Source organism: Aythya fuligula, chromosome 1 (assembly GCF_009819795.1).
Source record: "Aythya fuligula isolate bAytFul2 chromosome 1, bAytFul2.pri, whole genome shotgun sequence".
Taxonomy (NCBI): domain Eukaryota; kingdom Metazoa; phylum Chordata; class Aves; order Anseriformes; family Anatidae; genus Aythya; species Aythya fuligula.
In genome coordinates this window covers 113169096-113187276 of record NC_045559.1, presented here as the reverse complement: position 1 = coordinate 113187276, position 18181 = coordinate 113169096, and the positions used below count along the sequence as shown (strand labels likewise).

Here is an 18181-nt window from a genome sequence, read left to right as displayed (position 1 = left end):
ATGAATAAACTCATAGAGGACATAAATTATTGCACAGCAGTGCTGGCTTCAGATTGCTCTGAAGAGAACAGAAATCGTCTTTGCAATGGAAGAAACCAGAGCTCCTTAAAGTGAACTATAAAATCGAGCTAAACTTGTACAGGGGGATAGATCCTGTGACACCTCAGAGCCCAGATCAGGAAGTAAAAGCAGGGCACCTGCTGCCTGCAGTCTCTCTGTTAGCATCTGGAGGTTGCTGAGGTTCCCAGAGCCCCATGGGCTAGCTGAGGAGGCCCCAAAGCTTCAAAGCAGCTGGAGATGAGCAAGGAGAGAGGCCCACCTGGGTGACACACTATAACTCTGCCAGCTCCCTATTTTGCACTGGTCCTGTGCTTTTTGTGCAAGCACAAAAGCTGTGTCCTTAGATTTCCCAATACGTGGTCCTCAGAGAACCATTTCCATCAGCGGGGGTGGATGGAGCTTTTTTTTTTGCCCTGCCTCATGTGAGGTGGACCGTCGCCTGAAGGACAAATACTTTTGTGCCAGGTAGGTAGTGCTTCATGTCCTCCAGATGCTGCTCTGGAGGAGTGCATGGCTACCTCTCACCTTCTTTTGGTCAGGATAGGAGGAAAAGAGTGAACTGGGACTTAACGATACTGCCACCTCTGTCAGTGTGTACTGTTTGGAAAAATTGCATACCAATTGCTGGCAGTCAAAAGCAGGTACAGAAAAACACTCTGGTTTCCTTTTCTTTTCATAAAAAGCAAGAGAGGAAGGCACTGGGAAAAGATGAGGTCATTTACCTCTACTACAAGCCATCACTATTTCTTACTTGTTTATTTATTTATTTATTTATTTATTTATTTTTACCCCATCAGAGTTCCTGGTCAGAGGGCAGGACCCTGCTACAGTGGGAATTGTTTACCTAGTGTTGCAGTGCTTTCAAATAAAATGTCCAATGTTTTGATGTTGTTAGAGCAGGTACTGAAAAATTAGAAGCCAGTTACAGTCAGAGCAGCTTTTAAAAATTACAAGACTATTTAAGAAGTAATACATTCTGACATTTTTTTTCTTTACATTTTTGAGAGTCCTCTACTCAAGCTTTATCCCTCAGCTGAAAGCTTGCAATCTTTACATTCTCATGTCTTTGACAAAAACAGAAGATCCTGCAAGACTTAAAAGAGCAAGTGGATTGTGCCAGCACTGGATCTCTGAGTGTGTGTTTTTATACTCCCTGACACTGTGGAAACACTTTGCCTTTCTCATTCCCAATCTCTTTCTTCTTCTCCTTTTTTTTTTTTTTTAAGATTCTTTTTTTTTTTTTTTTTTTTTTTTTTTTGGAGTTCAGCATTCCTAAGCAAGGGCCTAGGGCAGGGACAGTATTTTATTTGCACAGCTTGGAGTTTTGGGGTGCCCTGTAATGGCCAACTGTTACAAAAGACAAATAAATATATAATAGTATAAAAAATGGCTATCATGTTCAAACCAGGAAGGGAATCACCAGTGAAACCATCTGATTTTCATGCATGGATAGAGCAGGAAAAGCTGTGAACTAACTAATCTAAGAGCATGGACAATGTAAGACTGTTTAAGGTGTTCAGACATTTGTTTAAGAAATGCATGTCTTTCTGTGGCTTCCTTTCCTCAGTGAAAAAGAGGTATTGAGAAGAAATTACTGTAACCAATCTACTCACGTCTAGTCTAAGAACAAACGTGCTAGATCTGGTAGGCTAGAAAGGGTCAATAGCCCAAGATCCAGTTATGACTGTAATGGACAAATATAGATGGGGTGTAAGCCGGCTAGACTGCATTAACATATTTGGAGATACCCCCACTTATACCCAGTCTGGCTGTGGCCCTGAATCAGCAATTCCCCAGTGAGCACACTGCTTGAAACCCGCGCCGAATGTGGCCCATTTCAGCTGACATCTGCATCCTGCCTCAGAGTGGCATGTAACACTTACTGCACATCATATCACACCTGCCTAGGCAGTCACAGGCAGTAGACTTTTTTTGCTAGGGAAAAAAAAAAAAAGATTTTAGTCACATATCATCAAGAAAAACAACATTGTTTTAGGACTCTTATCTCTTCACTCCCAAATATCCTGTTTCTTCGAGCTGCAGTGGCCAGGACCAATAGAAACCTCTTCCTGCCATTGGCTGACTTCATTTCCCAGAGTTAGCACAATCTCATCCGCTCTAAACAACCTCATCAAAACTTCTTTCTGGTCAGAGCGAAGCAATAATTATTATTAGCAATTATTAGGGATCAATAATCTTGATCACATTATGGCAAGCACTATTAAGGTAAGAAAGGGGTACCTTTTTGTTGGATTTTTTTTCAGTAGCGTGGTCTTTGGTTTCCTTTATCAACCTAGATAAGTTAGAATTGGGCAACACCCCCACTGCCACAATAGAGGACAACAAGATTTCCTTTGTACTGCCTAGTAAATTTCCTTTTTCCTACTCCAACCATCCGCAAGGCTTAAAAACTTGAAACTCGGAAAAAAAATTGGGTTTTTTAAATTCACTGTTCAGTGCTGTGGATTGCATATGCGAAGCCCTTTTATGAGAGCTTCTGAAATTTCTTATAGGTATCATTCTGACAACTTGGATGTGTTTGCGGACTGCCAGAAGGGGAGAGGGTGTGCACCGAAAGGAAAAAAAAAGGGTTCCTAAGAGTACTAGCCTTTTGGATACTTTTAAATGTTTCTCGTGTTGATGGGGACACAAATACTAGCAAGCGGGAATGAGGCACCAGCTCTTCTTTCCATGTCCTGCAGATGTTAATGATGTGCTTTTCTAGAAACTCTAGACTGATACTCAAGACTTTTTGTAAGGTTATTTTAATAGTGGCGGCAAGATCTTATAGGTGTGTTCTTTTTCTTTTAATTTTTTGGACAATAAAATTATCATGTCGGCTTATGAATTTATCTCAGTGCATGTTTAGTGTGTGGCTTTTTTTTGTTGTTATTGTTTGTTTGTTTTTTGTTTTAAGAAATGTTTTGCTGAGTTTTTCAGGTTGTGTCACTTAGAAACTGGAGAAAATCTAAATGTCTATCTATTGGAGCTTTTGCTTCTTTCTGTTTTGCAACAGATAGCAGTTATAGATATAACAATAGCTGTGATTAATTGCAGAAGTGTAACTTCAACTAAATGTTTTGCGATAGTGAAACTAATTTCGCGTAAAGAGCAAAACAGCATGTGAGGTACAGTGAGGACTCAGCAGCACTTTATTATCAGATTTGGGATCAAGGTATTTGTTCTCTTCATGGTATTGTGTATTTTTATACTTTTCTGATTATGCCAGAGATTTAGTAAGAGATATGGAATGGCAGCGGTGCTGGCCATTAGCTAAGTGGAGCTGAAGTTTGATTTCTCAGTAACTTCTGCATAGTTGTTAAAATTTTAAAGATCATAGGATGCTATTTGTTATAGTTTTCAAATTCTGAAAGTCTTGCCTGAAGACAATGTGGTTAAGAAGAATAATGAACCTTCTATTTTTGTAATCGCTGATGCTTTTGAGAGGCTATCTATAGAAACAAAGATCTGAATCTACTCTGCATTGCTGTCTAGTATCTGTTTTGCTAAATAGCTCCTGAAACAGTTGAATTCCCTTTGGTTTTACTGTGCATTTCAGAGCACACAGGACAGGACAGGATCAGGCTCTCTATGAGAATCTCAAGGTTCAGGGAGGCAAGAATTGCATTGATGAAAGAAAGAGCTATGTGCTGAGAGCTTTTTGGTGTCTATTAAACAGAATGCACTCTCAGTGCTGATGGGATTTTTTTCTTCAAAAATAATGTCACAATGAGATTAGATACTACGTACGCTTTGAGGAGCATATATGTATATATATTTGACATTTTCTATTTGTTTAATTGTAATAGGTGATTATAAACAATATCTCATCATTGCTATTTCACCTTCACCTAACAGCATGATGAGAAGATATTGTGTGCAGTTGTGTATTGTGCAACCTGTTAATGCAATGCAGGCAGCAAAGCCTCCTGAGTGGAAAAATGTACACTTTGGTCTCCTCATCTGGGAGTGTGAATTCTGCAGACTAAAATCTGCACCCCAAATTGTTGTGGATTTCGGCACCCAAAGGGTTGGGAAGGCCTTGTATTCTGAAGCAAGGATTTTATTTATGCAAGTGTAAATTGTAAAATGACTGTAAAGAAATGACAGGTGCTTTGCACTCTAGGTGCAGGAAATGTACTTTGACATGAGGCTAAGCCAGTTCAAAGAGATTCAATTCCTCTTCTATACTGAGTACATAAAGAAGTAATGTAACTGAGAGGTTTCTGAAATAAAGAATTTCCATCTGAAGGCCAAGAGAGTGCTTGTGCTTTTGCTAAACTGTTATGTAATATGATTTCGCTGATGTTTCTGCAATTTCAAAATAATGGCCTGTGCTGCTTGCCAGCAAGGGGCAGCCCAGCCACCAGGCTATGACCAGGGGAGGTGGGAAACCTCCTGTGGGATCTCTGCACCAGGAACCCACTCTTGTCTTTAGAGAAGCCATGGAGTCAGTACTTCTGAAAATTGGGTTGTGGTTGTTCATAACCAGGTAGAAATTGCACCAGATTTACACACATGCAAAGGTAGCCTCCCCTAATGCTGCTTAGTTCTTTCTTCTCCTGTCACAAACCTGCATTCAGGACCAATGGGAAACTGGACTGGCTTAACTGGGACAGGTTGCTGAAGCCAAACATTAGTGTAAGCTTTGGGGCCCCTTCTGCTCCTCCATGATGTGTACTGGCAGGTGAGCAGATCACCTCCCAGACTGCTTGCCACAAGTCGAGGGGCCACCTCACTCAGCCAGGGACCCCACTGTGTCACTGGAGCACAGTCAGATCCCTGGGGAATGGCTTAAGAAATTGCAGAGAGGAAAGGTGGTTGTGCCTCTGCAAGCGGTGTCTGAGTTTCTGCACACAGTTAGGAGGCTTGTATTTCTAATGTATTCACTGCTATCTACCTGCTGTAGTAGAGTTAATCTCACTGTGACATTTTTCTGGCATTCAAAGGCTTGAAAAAGGGCTTTTTTCAAGAGGGGGAAGTCTAGCGGTCAGGATTTCAGTGCTAAGGTGACATGTTTTCTTCTGGCACAAGCAGCACCTGGCAGATGTGTGCAGTAACACGAAGGTGCAGAGCCCTGAAGCTGAAGACTGTTGAATCAATACAGCAATGCTAATTATAAGCGTCCCTATAGTTATAGTAAACACAATTTTAGAAAACATCGTGGCTTCTGAATAAGGCATCTGTCTTTGTTTCTCTGTTGTTTTTTTTTGTTTGGTTGTTGTTGTTGTTGTTTTATAATGAAGCAAAAATTACTTACACTTTACCTTGGTATAAAGTAAAAATACTTGTCCTGAAAGTCATTTTGGCTTTTGCCATTATCTGATAGTGAAGGAAAGAACATGAAATAGAAAAATACAACTGGAATTATATTTCCTTGCCATGTAGCATACCTTGTTATATTTTTTTTCCCTGCTTGCCAGTACAATTACACTTATTTTTAGAAAAGCTATTTAGTACATTATCTTGACTTTGCAAAAACTAATTGATTACACTTGGAAATATTTATTTTACTCTAATTTACTATTAAATATGTTCCCCCTTCATTATTGATTTCTAATGTAAAGTTTGTGTGGAAGCTGTGCTCTCTGGGAGAAAGTCTGTGTCCGTGATAAAGGGCAGGAGAATCATTGTGGTTTCTAAAGCTTGAAAGTGTATGGAAATACTGATTAAAGGAACATATAAGCATAGTGGTGAGATTTTTTTATGAGAAATCTTAATCTGTGCTTCTCTCTATAGTATTACTTTTCTCTCACTTTCTTTTTAAAGTTTAAGTACTCATTCAAATATTTCCAAATCAAGGGAAGCTGAAAGCACTTAAAAAACCCTGTTCTTGGCATATGGAAATGTTCAAGTCTGTTTAAAGAACTGCATCTGCACTGAGGTTAATAGAACTAATGCAGCAATTTGTACTTTTGTTCCTTGCATTAAAAATAATAATAATAAAAAAATGAAGATTTTTCTGATTTGTTCTCATCTCAGTTATGAAGTGATTCAATGGTGTACTTAACTTTAAGACTGTAAATACTTCAATTGGCTTTGGTGTTATAGCACTACGTTCTTAAAACCAAGCGCACATCTAAGAGCTCTGATAAATCAAAAACAAAGAGTAGAAAGAGTGCTTTAAACCACTTAGCCTGATCTTCTTAATTCAAAGTTTCCACCAATTTCAAGAAGATTTTGTCTCAATAAAGGTGGTAGAGTCAGACCTGTAGTTATTTCCAGGTAAAACATTATTTCTGACTTAAACATAAAAGTAAAATTTTGAGTAAAAAAATAGTCATACAAGAACAGAAGATATTTGGGGGATTTTTGTTTTATTTTCTTTTGCTTTTAATCATCAGTCATTTAACTTAAGCTGGTTTGTGGCTACATAAGCCAAAACTGACTCCAATATAAGGATCTTGCTTTCCAGAAGTAAGTCCCCAGGCAAGGAACAACAGCTGGAAGATGTGTATGTTTGACTGTCTGGGTTGGTTGGCTTATTTGTTTGTTTCTTAACAAGAACTATATTATCTCTTAACAAAATGTTTTTCAGTATGGTCCATGAGTTAAAAAAGGTCTTTCAGAAATAACATTTAAAGAATCTAGTGCTCTTGGAGAATGAGTTGCTGAAAGATAAATACTAAAGTATTTCTAACAAATGTTGTTGCCGAAAGAAGATATTTATTTTCCATGTGACAGTTCATAATCCAGTAAAAATATATAATGCTCTTCACTCACAAGAAAATAGGCTTCTTAATGTAAGTTTCTACATCAAGCCAGCAGAATTATTTTGAAAATCAGTAAAGTGAAGAAAAGAAATAGAAGAATGTGGTTTGTATTACTTGTATTACCAATTTAAGCAAAGTAAAAGTGATATAGTAGGGAGTATCACATGTAGCTCCAAACCTTGTCAAATTAAAAAATAAATAAATAAAATCCATTGACTGGAACATGACTTCTATCAGATTCATTATTAACTAGTTAAAAATTAATTTCCTTTGTTAAATAATTCTATGGTAGAGAAATGCCAGCCTTTTTTCATGTTGCCAGTAATAAAAAGCCCAGGGTCTGACAAAATGTGCATGTGTTCTGCTTGTCATCCTGCTGTCCTGTTTGTGTATTATAGAAGAAATTTTCCTGTGTTCAAAACAGACAACAATACAAAAACTCCAAAGCACTTATTGGAAAAGGAATCAATTATTTCCTTAAAGGATGTATCTGTCTTTATGGTTGCAGGGTTTATTTAAAATGTTGCTAAGAAGCCTGACTGAGGTTGGATAGTGCCGTGTCCCTCAGTTTATTCCCTGACTCCTCTAATCCCCCTCACCCCATCCTTAAAAGAGGGACTGTAAAAACAGCTCACCTCAGTGAACAGAGGGATAAGCTGTTTCAGGAACCATCTGAAACCAGGTGAAACCAGGAACTGAAAATTCAGTTCAAATCCCAGTCTGAATCAGGAGATTCAGGTTGCAATCCTGTATCACAAGGAAGTTATTTCTTTCCTTCCAGTGCATGCTTAGCTACCAGGATGATGATTTTTACTGTGCAGATAGTAGCATTATTAAAACCATGAGACATTGGTTAATTGTTGATAATAACCAGGAAATATTAGTAATTTAAAAAACAAAAACAAAAACAAGCAAGTAAACAACAGCAACAACAAAATACTACTGTGTTCAAATAAGTGATTGACAGCTCTGGTAATTATCATGTCATAAATCTAATTTGTTTCAAAATGAAATTAATAAAATGACAATCAAAACATTAAAAAGAAAAAAAAATAGCAATGAGGTATAGCAATTTTTCTAAAGCTAGTCTGAAGGACACACCAAGTGATTGTCCCTGTACAATGGACCAGACAAATGGTCTTTCAAATAGGTTTTGGAAATTAATAAATGTAAGGGAGGCATATGATTCAATATGATTCAACATACCCTTCACTTGCATGGTATGTTTATTTGGAGTGTGTATTGCAACTGTTGGTGTCACTAGGCTGATGTTAACCCTTTCGCACTAGGAAAAGATTCAACTTGCTGAGTGAAATGCATGTTTTGTCTGATTAAGCAGTGCCTGAAAGATGGGAAGGAAATAGAGTAACAAATTACAAGGACTGGTTATATGCAAATACCTGAAGGAAGGAGTGGTGAGTAGCTGTTTACAGGAAGTGGAAGAACTACCTGACTTAATAGAGATCAGATAGCAAGATACAAAGAAACAGTGTTATAACTGGGGAAAAAAGCTACAAGAGTGTGGACTTGCACTCCTCTTCCTTAGGTTATAGGAGCTGTAATGACACTTGGAAAGGGAAACGTTTCATGCGACAAATGCCTAATTACAGCTGTGTGGAGAGAAACAAGTGGCAGTATATAAATTCTACATGGAAGATTTTGCATAAAGACAATGCTAGCCCATAAGATTTTTTTTTAAACTTCATTCCTTAAAGTTGAAAAACATCTTTTTTTAGACTATATGTTTATTACCTTGATAAACAGTAAAATGCTGCCACAGCAATTACCTTGATGATAAAGAGTCTGTAGACAGATACTTCCTGCATTCATTTCCTACTAAGATAAGTTGCCAAAATCAGGGACTACCAATACAGGAAATGCTTTCAATAGGAACTTCCTATCTGTTAATGTCTAATTCACTGAAAAGATCTAAGCCCTTCTTGCTTAATATAAAGTTAATGTTCTACCTGTTACTATTTAAACATGTAAGCCACAGGCCACAGTACAAAAAATCTGTTTGTGTAAAAGTTTAGAACCAATACATTGGACTATGAAATATATTCTTCTCTCTTTTTTTTTTTTTTTTTTTTTTCTGCAATGGTATTAAAGGTGGCCCTGCATTTTATGATACTACAAATTAAGATGGTTCAACAGACAAAGTTATTTTGTCAGATTAAGAGTAAGCAACCTTCCCCCATCTTCGTGCTTATTGCCTTCATCCTTTCCTTATTTGTATGCATAATCAAATAAAATATATGTTTCACTAGCACTTGAGGTGTACTCCAACAAATACCATATTCTGGATATTAAAGAGTCATGGCCATCTCTTGCAATTCGCACTGACATATATATTCAAACAAAATAACTGAAATGGAAATTTTGCTTCACTGCACACAGAAATAAAACCATGACTAAGCTGTACATTTAAACTTCTGGTAAGAACAAGAGAAACCTAGAACAAAAGAAAAGTAAACAAAGACAGAAAACCTCCACTGTTAATTGTAACTTCAGAGTAATTGCTTTCAGGCATGTGAATAGAATGAATGAGGATTTAGGAAACCTGAAGTGAAATTGGCCAAAATGAAGTCAAAAATATTTGGCCAATGGCTTGACTAGGGACAGGCTTTCACCCAAGTTATTCATGAGCTCAGCCCAAATATTGTTCGTTGTTCTGCCAATGACTCCCATGGAATCACTCCAGGTTTCTGCCGCTGTGACTGAGATCAGTATCTCAGCCTTTCCCTGTAGAGTTGAGTAGTACTTTGCTATTGTGGCTTTTCATAGATCATTCCTTTTCATCTTTGAAGAACAGACCCACGTTCAGTTATTTCCTTAGGCTACTGAAGGGGGGGGGGGGGCGGAAGCAGATATTTAACTGTGTTTTGGTCTATCAGGCTGGAATCAGGGTAGATTTAATGACTCTTCAAAGAACGAAGTGAACACATTGCTTGGAACACTGGCTGTCAGACAGGAGATCTGGTCCTGTGGGGACCTGACCCAAAAGCCCAGTTCCTTAAGATGGGTTCTTCCAGTTGAATCTAGTTGTGATAAGTAACTTCCACAAGGCCATGGGTGAAGAAGCTCTAGGAAGTTGCCCCTTGGCTTTGTGTTCACAGCAGTGTTGGGGAAGTACATACTCCATCCTGAAAGGAATGTCCCTGGGACGTGATTAGCCAGCTCTTATCTACTTTCATACATTTTTATTATTGTTAGTCTTTGGCGTATTCACATCAGCTTTCCTCATGCGTAAGGTATTCCCTTGGAAATGCTCAATTTTTACTAATCAGAGCAACTCACTAAAGTGGTGGCCAGACACTTTTTTTTTTTTTTTTCATGATTTCCATGCAGCCATTACCTTTTACAAAATTTTCCTGTGATTTGTCATCAAGACACAGTTGCATGTACCATTTTCATGGAATTCATGATCTGATTGTTTAGTCTACATAAAGAGGGAAAAAGCGGGGGATCCTGTGCCTTTAATGTTGTTTATAACGGTTGGACAGAGCTTGTCAGGTGAAGGTTAATTGCTCTCCAGTTAAAGCAGTTCTCTGCACAGATGGGTTATCAGGGCTGAACACTCGTTACAAGATTAATCTCATTTCCGACAAGACTTCCCTTTCCTTCAACTGATTTTTGCTCAGCCATTGGACCTGTCACCAGCCGTTAAAAGAAGGGTGGGTTACCTCTGGGATATTAATGCTTGTGTGCAATGAAACAATGCAAAGTGTGTGTCATATCGGTAGGGAACATCTTTAGGAGACAGCACATTTCAGCGCTGTTCTGAAGGTCGAGATTCATAAACAACAGAAACAATCAGGAACATTTGTATTAACCCTCCTAATGGACACAAGCTCCAGCTGAATCATCTGTAGGCTCATTTTTTCATGTCTACTCTACTCAAAATGTGATGCATTTTAATTTCCAGAAGTGTATTTTTATTGAAACTTTTAGTCAACAGAAACTTTTAGCCACAAAAACTTTTAGCCACTTCTGAGTGTGGAACACAGGACTATGCTTCTGTCTGGTTGATTAACTAATGGATGTTGGCACCTCAGTTAATGCTTGTTTCAGTGATAGGAAATATAACACGGTGCCCACTCAAAGAAATTCAAACTTCAGGGGGTTTCTGTTGGACTCTATATAAAGTCTGTTGAGTTTTCCTCTTTTCCTAAGTTGGAGTAAATCAGAACTGTATCAACTATATCCAACAGGCTATAGAGGTAGAAGACGGATGTAAACTGAGAGGAGAACTGGACACATCATGTTCTAAACAAAAATTTTGCCTTACTAAACAGGACTGCAGCAGGTCTGACACTCCAGGTTGATCCTGAGCAGTTGGGTAGAGTGAGTTCAAGGAGGCTATGACATGAACACAGAAGTCTCACTGGAGTTTTAGGTTTATTTCAGGAGTTCTGATACTACCAAAATAACACAACTTGGCAAATATCTCTGGCCGCCAAGTTTCTTCCATGCAGCTTTAGTCAGTAAATTCCAAAACACTAAACAAATACTCCAGGCAACAAACAGGGTAGCTCTTATGTTTCCTCAGAGTTTCCTGTCCTGGCTTTGGATCAGCACAGTTCCGTCTGTTTAAGGTGCTGAGTCTCTCCACTGACTTCACTGCACTTTGGATCAGGCTGGGTTGCCCCAGCCAAAAAAGCAAGCTCTGTGAAGGGTCACAGACAGCACAGTATCCATCTAATGGTCATGATAGATGTGATCCAGTAGACCACACAAATCCATGCCAGACTGAAAGTGTTGGAGCTGTTCCACTGATGTTTTATATTAAGAACATGCCTACCCTCTTCATCATCCTGGGCTCTGCAATGGTGAGGTGACAGCCCCCACTTTCATTTTATCAAATTTATAAAATGAATTCAGCATATTTTATACACCTGTAAGGACAGAGGTACCTGCAGCAAGTAAGGCATTAGAGAGCTTAAATAGAGAGAAGCCTTATGTCTAGGTAGACATCAAAAAATCATGTTATTTCTACTAAATTGGAGGGAAAATATAGAAAAAGTTTAGAGACAGAACCCATCCTTGTCTGATAGATACACAGCAAAAATCATTCATATTTGCATGCAGAAGGGGCTGCTACATAGTGAGAAGAATGAAAGTATGTATTAGTAGTATTAGCCAAGTTATTCTCTTGAAAATGTTTCAATGAAAGTCTTTGTTTTTAGTTTATTTTATAAACATTTAGCAGAACTAAAAAATTACACAAAAATAGTTTTTTTTTTTTTTTTTTTTTTTAAAGGCACATTTTATCTACAAACCCAATATTTTCTTAATTTTCTTTTAATCATCAAAGTAGTCTAATAACTTTACTGTTGAATTCCTAGTGTGTGGCTTTTGTTTTTTTTTTAAATATCGGTGAGATTAAAAATATTTTTTCCGTGATTTAGAATCCACAAGTTTTAAGGAAATATACTTGCTACAGCTATAATGCTGAAATGAAAGGTAGACAGGAATTTAACCTCTGGATGTCAACTTCATAAACTATTCAACAGTATGTATTCAGAGCCAAAGAAATTCAAGTAAGTGGATTCCATTACTGGTTCTAATAAGATAGGAAAAGTGCATAGTAAATCTTTACAATCCCAACTAAATCACTGGTGCTTTCTGCCAGAGGAGTCTTTAAATGGGCCAGGTTGAAATTTTCCAAAAAAAAAAGGGTTCATCAGGTTAGATTGTTAAATCTCTGCTTAGAGCCTTGAATAAGGCTCTTGATTTTCTAAAGTGCTGAACCACTATAGAGTTCCCACTGCTTCTGCCCAGTGAGGCTTTGGATGGATTTTTGAAGATGAATTTACTCAAAATTGAAAAGAAACATTATGCCAGTTATCTGCTTTCAGTGCTGTGGGAAAAAATAATAAATAAATAAATAACAAATAGTCAATAGTACCTTTCCAGAAAAAGTAAAAATAAATAAATAAATAATAAATAAATAAATTTTAAACAGTTTCTTAGAAAAAGACTTTGGTCACTAAAATAATATAATTGTGAGTTGAAGAAAAACAGTCACTCAAGAGATTAATTTGGATAAAAAAGCTTTGCTGTACTCTTCTTTCTTGTATCATTCTCCCAATGTGTAGACTTAATTAGCCCAAATGCTTGAAAGCTGCCATTTTCCAATTCCTCTCTGATATTTTCCCTCCTTCCTTTACTATACTGAAACAGAGACTGTTTTTGTTTTCCAGATTAATAACTCTTCTCCCTTTTAAAGTCTTCAGACCTTTTGTTTGATGGTTTTACATTAGATTTTTTTTCACGTGGGTATCAATGACATACTTCAGATAAAATATTGCCGCTAACATACTGCAAGTCTGTTGCAGATTTGATGATGATGACTTTTTTTAATGCATTCGAATAGACATTTATAATATTTTGAAGTATAGCACAATCTTTAAAATTATGTGCAAATCACTGGCCATCATTCTGCATTATTTTTTCTCCATAACAGTGCCAGGTCCTTTAAAATTAACAGGAATGTTACAGCCCAGTGGTCCCCAGATTCACTTTTTTTTTCACACCTGCATCACATACTTAATCTAAGGTTTTAGAATCTAGACCACAGCAAATTCAGTCCCAAGTATGTTTCTCTTCTGAGCCTTCACAGGGCTGTTTTCCTCTTTCCTAGAGGTTTTGTTTGGCCTCAATCTCTGTAAGTCTCAGCTGCCTCGCAGAGGATGCAAGTCTTGCCAACTCTCACAATTTTTATCAGGAGTCTTGTGATACTTAGGGTTTTTTTAAATACCAGTTTCTTAAATTTTATGAATGCCTGAAGACCTCAGTTTCCATTTACAAAGACTCTCTGGTACTATAGATTCTACACCAAAGGCTTAAAAGCCAGGAGGCAGATCCAAAGTACATTGCTATTAAATACTCTCTGTTTCTAATGCCTGACTTAAAAACTTCAAATGCTTTTGTGTGACAGGGCTGAACTCATTACAGGGCAGAGGCCCTGCAGAAGAACTACATACACCACTTGGATATGGCTTACCCCCTTCTTAAGGGGGCTATACATGGTGTTACTACTACATAGGTCTTGACGTGTCAGGTGTGGAGGTAGATCTCATGCAAAGTGAGAACCTTGTCTAAAGGTTGAATGCAGATGAACCCTCACTAAGCTGGAAATTTATAGCATACTTTTTAATTAATACAAATAATGAACCAAACATTTTTGATCATGTTTCTAGTTTGTAAATTGGTATTCAGATGGATTCTTGCCATCAGATGTCTTATATTAAGGCTTTCTCCTGAAGCTGTAATTACTTAAAGCTGTTCATCTAACCTATTGCATAAACATAATTTCTGTGTTATAATTCACATAACCTTCATCTTATTGTTGTTGTTGTTGTTGTTTTTATATCAGAAAATATTTGATGTTTGTAATCATCACAAATATCTCACAAGTAAATACAATGGAGCTCTATATACTAGTGGCAATTTTCCCTCCCAATATTGCAATTTATGGAGCTTGAATGTTTTAATGACACTGTAGATTGATTGAAAGGTCTGGTAGACCTTTCAAGAATGGTTAGTATTAAGTGCGGTGTCTATTAACTCCAAGGCACTGTTTTCCTATTTTTTTTTCTGGCTGCTCTGCTCTTCCCTTCCCTAATGAAAAGAGAAGGATTCCAAGAAATTCAGAAGGTCCAGTAAGAAGATCAGGAAAATGTTACAGAAAGGTTCTACAGGGCAGTTTCAAAGCACAGGTTGTGAGTAGTGGGACACAATATTCAAATTAAGGTGACAGGAAAGAATTTTATTATTTTTGTCAGTAAAAGATATTTAGAATTCAGAATGCAAGAGGTGATGACATCAGCTTAAAAATAATGAAATTTCAGGAAATAACATGTTGTATTTTTCACTTTCTTATCTACTTTTTAAACATAGAATTTCACATTTTAAAGACTTTTTCTTGTTCTCATTACATTGGGCTATGATTTTATTTTATTTTATTTTATTTTATTTTATTTTATTTTATTTTATTTTATTTTATTTTATTTTATTTTATTTTATTTTATTTTATTTTATTTTATTTATTTTATTTTATGAATTGGAAGCTAACAACTCTTAGGTTTTCATTTGAGTCTAGAAGTTAGGTGCAAAGGAACCTAAGGTTCAGTAAGGACATGAAATTTGTCCACTACTGCTGTTAAAAAGCAAGTTTGATAACTCTGAATTTTCATGACAATGAACATAAACTCAAAACCTCAGTACTTTGATGTACTTTTTATCAATGTGCACGTTCATCCAAAATAATTTACAATCTACTGCATAAGCAAGTGAGGTGATAATAGTGAGTAGAGGTCAATGTTGATAAAAACAATAATGAAAAGAGGGAAAAGAAAATCTGCAAAGGAAATACTTTCAGTCATGAAGTATCCCAAGGATGACTAACTGAGGTTTTTTGAAACTGTCAATAAGCTTAGCATACAGGGGACACTGGGAGGAAAGAAAAACAAAAACATTATACTCTGAATTTTCATGACAATGGATATAAACTCAAAACCTCAGTACTTTGGAGACCAATTACAATCACCATACTTGTGTAAATAAGTAAGAATGTGGCCAAGCAAGGGAGGACAGAAGACAAAACTTCCAAAAAGGTATAGCTTTGCCAGCAAAGAGGTCCTAGGCAAAACAGCAACAATGACCCCTGATTATTCCAGTGATTTAGAGAAATGCAGGGAGCACCAAAGCTCAAAGTAAGAGCAAAAATTTTCATTTGCTTTACAGAACAGTGGGCAATTGTCAAAATCCTTTTTGTGTGCAAAGACCAAGAGCATCTTTTATTAATTGTGATTGGGCCTAAGCCATGAACATTATTGTACTCTTCAGCTGCAGCCTGGCAAAGATTCTGAGAAAAGGGCACTGCAATACTTGGGAGCTCACTACCACCAAATAAGTGGATTTGCTGCCCTCTGCAAAGAGAAAATGCTATTCTTTTCAGAAAAGTTGTGTCTAGGTAAAGATAAGAACTTTCCTACTTGTTCTAGAGTGTAATATGCCTAGCAAATGGCAGAACAAGTCACCTCTCTGTTCTAAAGGATGCAATGTCTCTTCTGGTCTTAGCACAGCTGTGGAAGTAATACACAAGAAGGAGTCCTTGGTTTAAACATGCAAATGCATTGTCCTTATTACACGTCATTTAGAAAAAGGCTTAGAAAAAGGCATGTCAGGAATTCACACAAGACTACTTGCAAATTCAACTGACCCAACATGCTGATTCTATCCTCTTTTGGGTGATGGAAGAAATTCAGTGCAGAAGCTTGCAACTGAAGCATCCATTCCTCTGAGACTGTGTCCTTTTCTTTTTTTTTTTCTTTTTTTTTTTTTTTTTAATTTTGCTCTTTTCGTATTCGTTTCTAATTCACATTCTAAGCTTTCTACAGCCTGTCAATTCACTTACCCATTGTCAAAATGTATCTCAAAGTGAAAATTAATAATGTTTTAGAGTTATATTTTGTTCAGAAAAAAACTTGACCATTATTTCTCTCCATACTCTGAGATTTACCAAGGTTAACCAATGGCCTCTCATATAAATTGAAGTCACTGTGGATATCTCTTTCACACCAAAGTCCTCATGAACGTTACCTAGCTTTCAGTTTCTCTGGTTGACTTTCTTGCAGTCCATAACTTCCCAGTGCTCTGGGTACCAACAGAATTCTCCAGTCTCACAGACTTCAGCCTTGGTCATCCGCCTTGTTTCCTTCTCTGAATTTCTTTATCTCCTTTAGGACTCCTTCCTTCCTTCCTTCCTTCCTTCCTTCCTTCCTTCCTTCCTTCCTTCCTTCCTCCCTCCCTACCTCCCTCCCTCCCTCCCTCCCTCCCTCCCTTCCTTTTTCTTTCTTTTTCTTCCTTTCTTTCTTCCTTTCTTTTTCTTTCTTTCTTTCTTTCTTTCTTTCTTTCTTTCTTTCTTTCTTTCTTTCTTTCTTTCTTTCTTTCTTCCTTTCTTTTTCTTTCTTTCTTTCTTTCTTTCTTTCTTTCTTTCTTTCTTTCTTTCTTTCTTTTTCTTTCTTTCTTTCTTTCTTTCTTTCTTTCTTTCTTTCTTTCTTTCTTTCTTTCTTTCCTTCTTTCCTTCTTTCCTTCTTTCCTTCTTTCCTTCTTTCTTTCTCTTTCTTTCTTTCTTTCTTTCTTTCTTTCTTTCTTTCTTTCTTTCTTTCTTTCTTTCTTTCTTTCTTTCTTTCTTTCCTTCCTTCCTTCCTTCCTTCCTTCCTTCCTTCCTTCCTTCCTTCCTTCCTTCCTTCCTTCCTTCCTTCCTTCCTTCCTTCCTTCCTTCCTTCTTTCTTTCCTTCTTTCTTTCCTTCTTTCTTTCCTTCTTTCTTTCTTTCCTTCTTTCCTTCTTTCCTTCTTTCCTTCTTTCCTTCTTTCTTTCTTCCAATGACATTGTCTTTTCTCTTCTTTGTATAACCCTGAGTTGCCTTCAACTTCTATGCATGTGTCCAAAGGATAGAACTAGTTTCAGTCTGTCTCCTAGAACCATCCTGCACCCCTTTCTACCAGAAATACAGTTTGTCTCAGTTGATGAAATACTGTTGAGTGACCTGTTTATATGGAAATTAAAATAAAATAAAAAATAAAATAAAGTAATAAAATAATCAATCAGAATGATGAGAATATAGCAGACCAAACAAAAAAACCAAACCAAAAAAACTCGTAGTCCAAAACATTTCTGTTTGTGTGATCAGTAGCATGCTAATCGCCCTGGCAGTTGCTGGCTAGATACCATGTTTTTTTTTTTTTTTTTTTTTTTTTTTTTTTTTTTTTTCCTGTTTTAATTACCATATTGTAAGGCCAATGGCAACAGAGAGTTATGTAGCAGGGATGAATCAGAGCAAGTTCATGGTCTGGCGGCTAATGATTAGGGCAGAAGACAAGAAGTCAGTCTTTTTCAGTTATATCCACACATCTTTGAGAAGATGTGTGACATCTTTGTGTGACTTGAAAAAATCACTGCGTATATAGGAAAAAAAAAAAAAAAAAAAAAAAAAGCAAGCTGATCGTTAAGGTCCCTTCCAACACAAGCCATTCTATGATTCTATGGTTCTATGGTTCTATGATTCTATGAAAACAGCTGCTTTTTATTTCCAGGTTCCTATCCTGAGACACTTTCATTGTGATTTTCAGAGTTTCTCTATTTCCCACTGAACTGGTGTCATTACTAGCCTCTCAGCACTTCTAATCCAGCATGAAATGAGACATTGTAATATTCAGCTGCCAAATTTGCTAGGCTGTTACATGGCTCAGTTAATACTGAAGTTGTTCTGGTGCTTTCAAAAATATCTATAAATTAAGGGCTGCTATCTCTTATTTACAAATACTTCCATTTATATCAATAAGAATGCTGATATAAAAAAATCAGTGTGGAATGCATAATTTAACTATTAAGTTTTGAA

The 18181-nt window shown here is 36.9% G+C and overlaps 1 protein-coding gene across 2 annotated transcripts in view; it reads left to right on the top strand.

Moving 5' to 3' along the window:
• Window positions 1-2186: 2186 nt before the first annotated feature.
• ERG (ETS transcription factor ERG) overlaps window positions 2187-18181 on the top strand; it is a 65797-nt gene continuing 49802 nt past the window's right edge. For both annotated transcript variants that reach the window (XM_032208019.1, XM_032208018.1), the window contains exon 1: window positions 2187-2286. In XM_032208019.1, coding sequence (XP_032063910.1) covers window positions 2269-2286 — 18 coding nt within the window. In that variant the 5' untranslated portion in view covers window positions 2187-2268. The remainder of the gene's footprint in view (window positions 2287-18181) is intronic.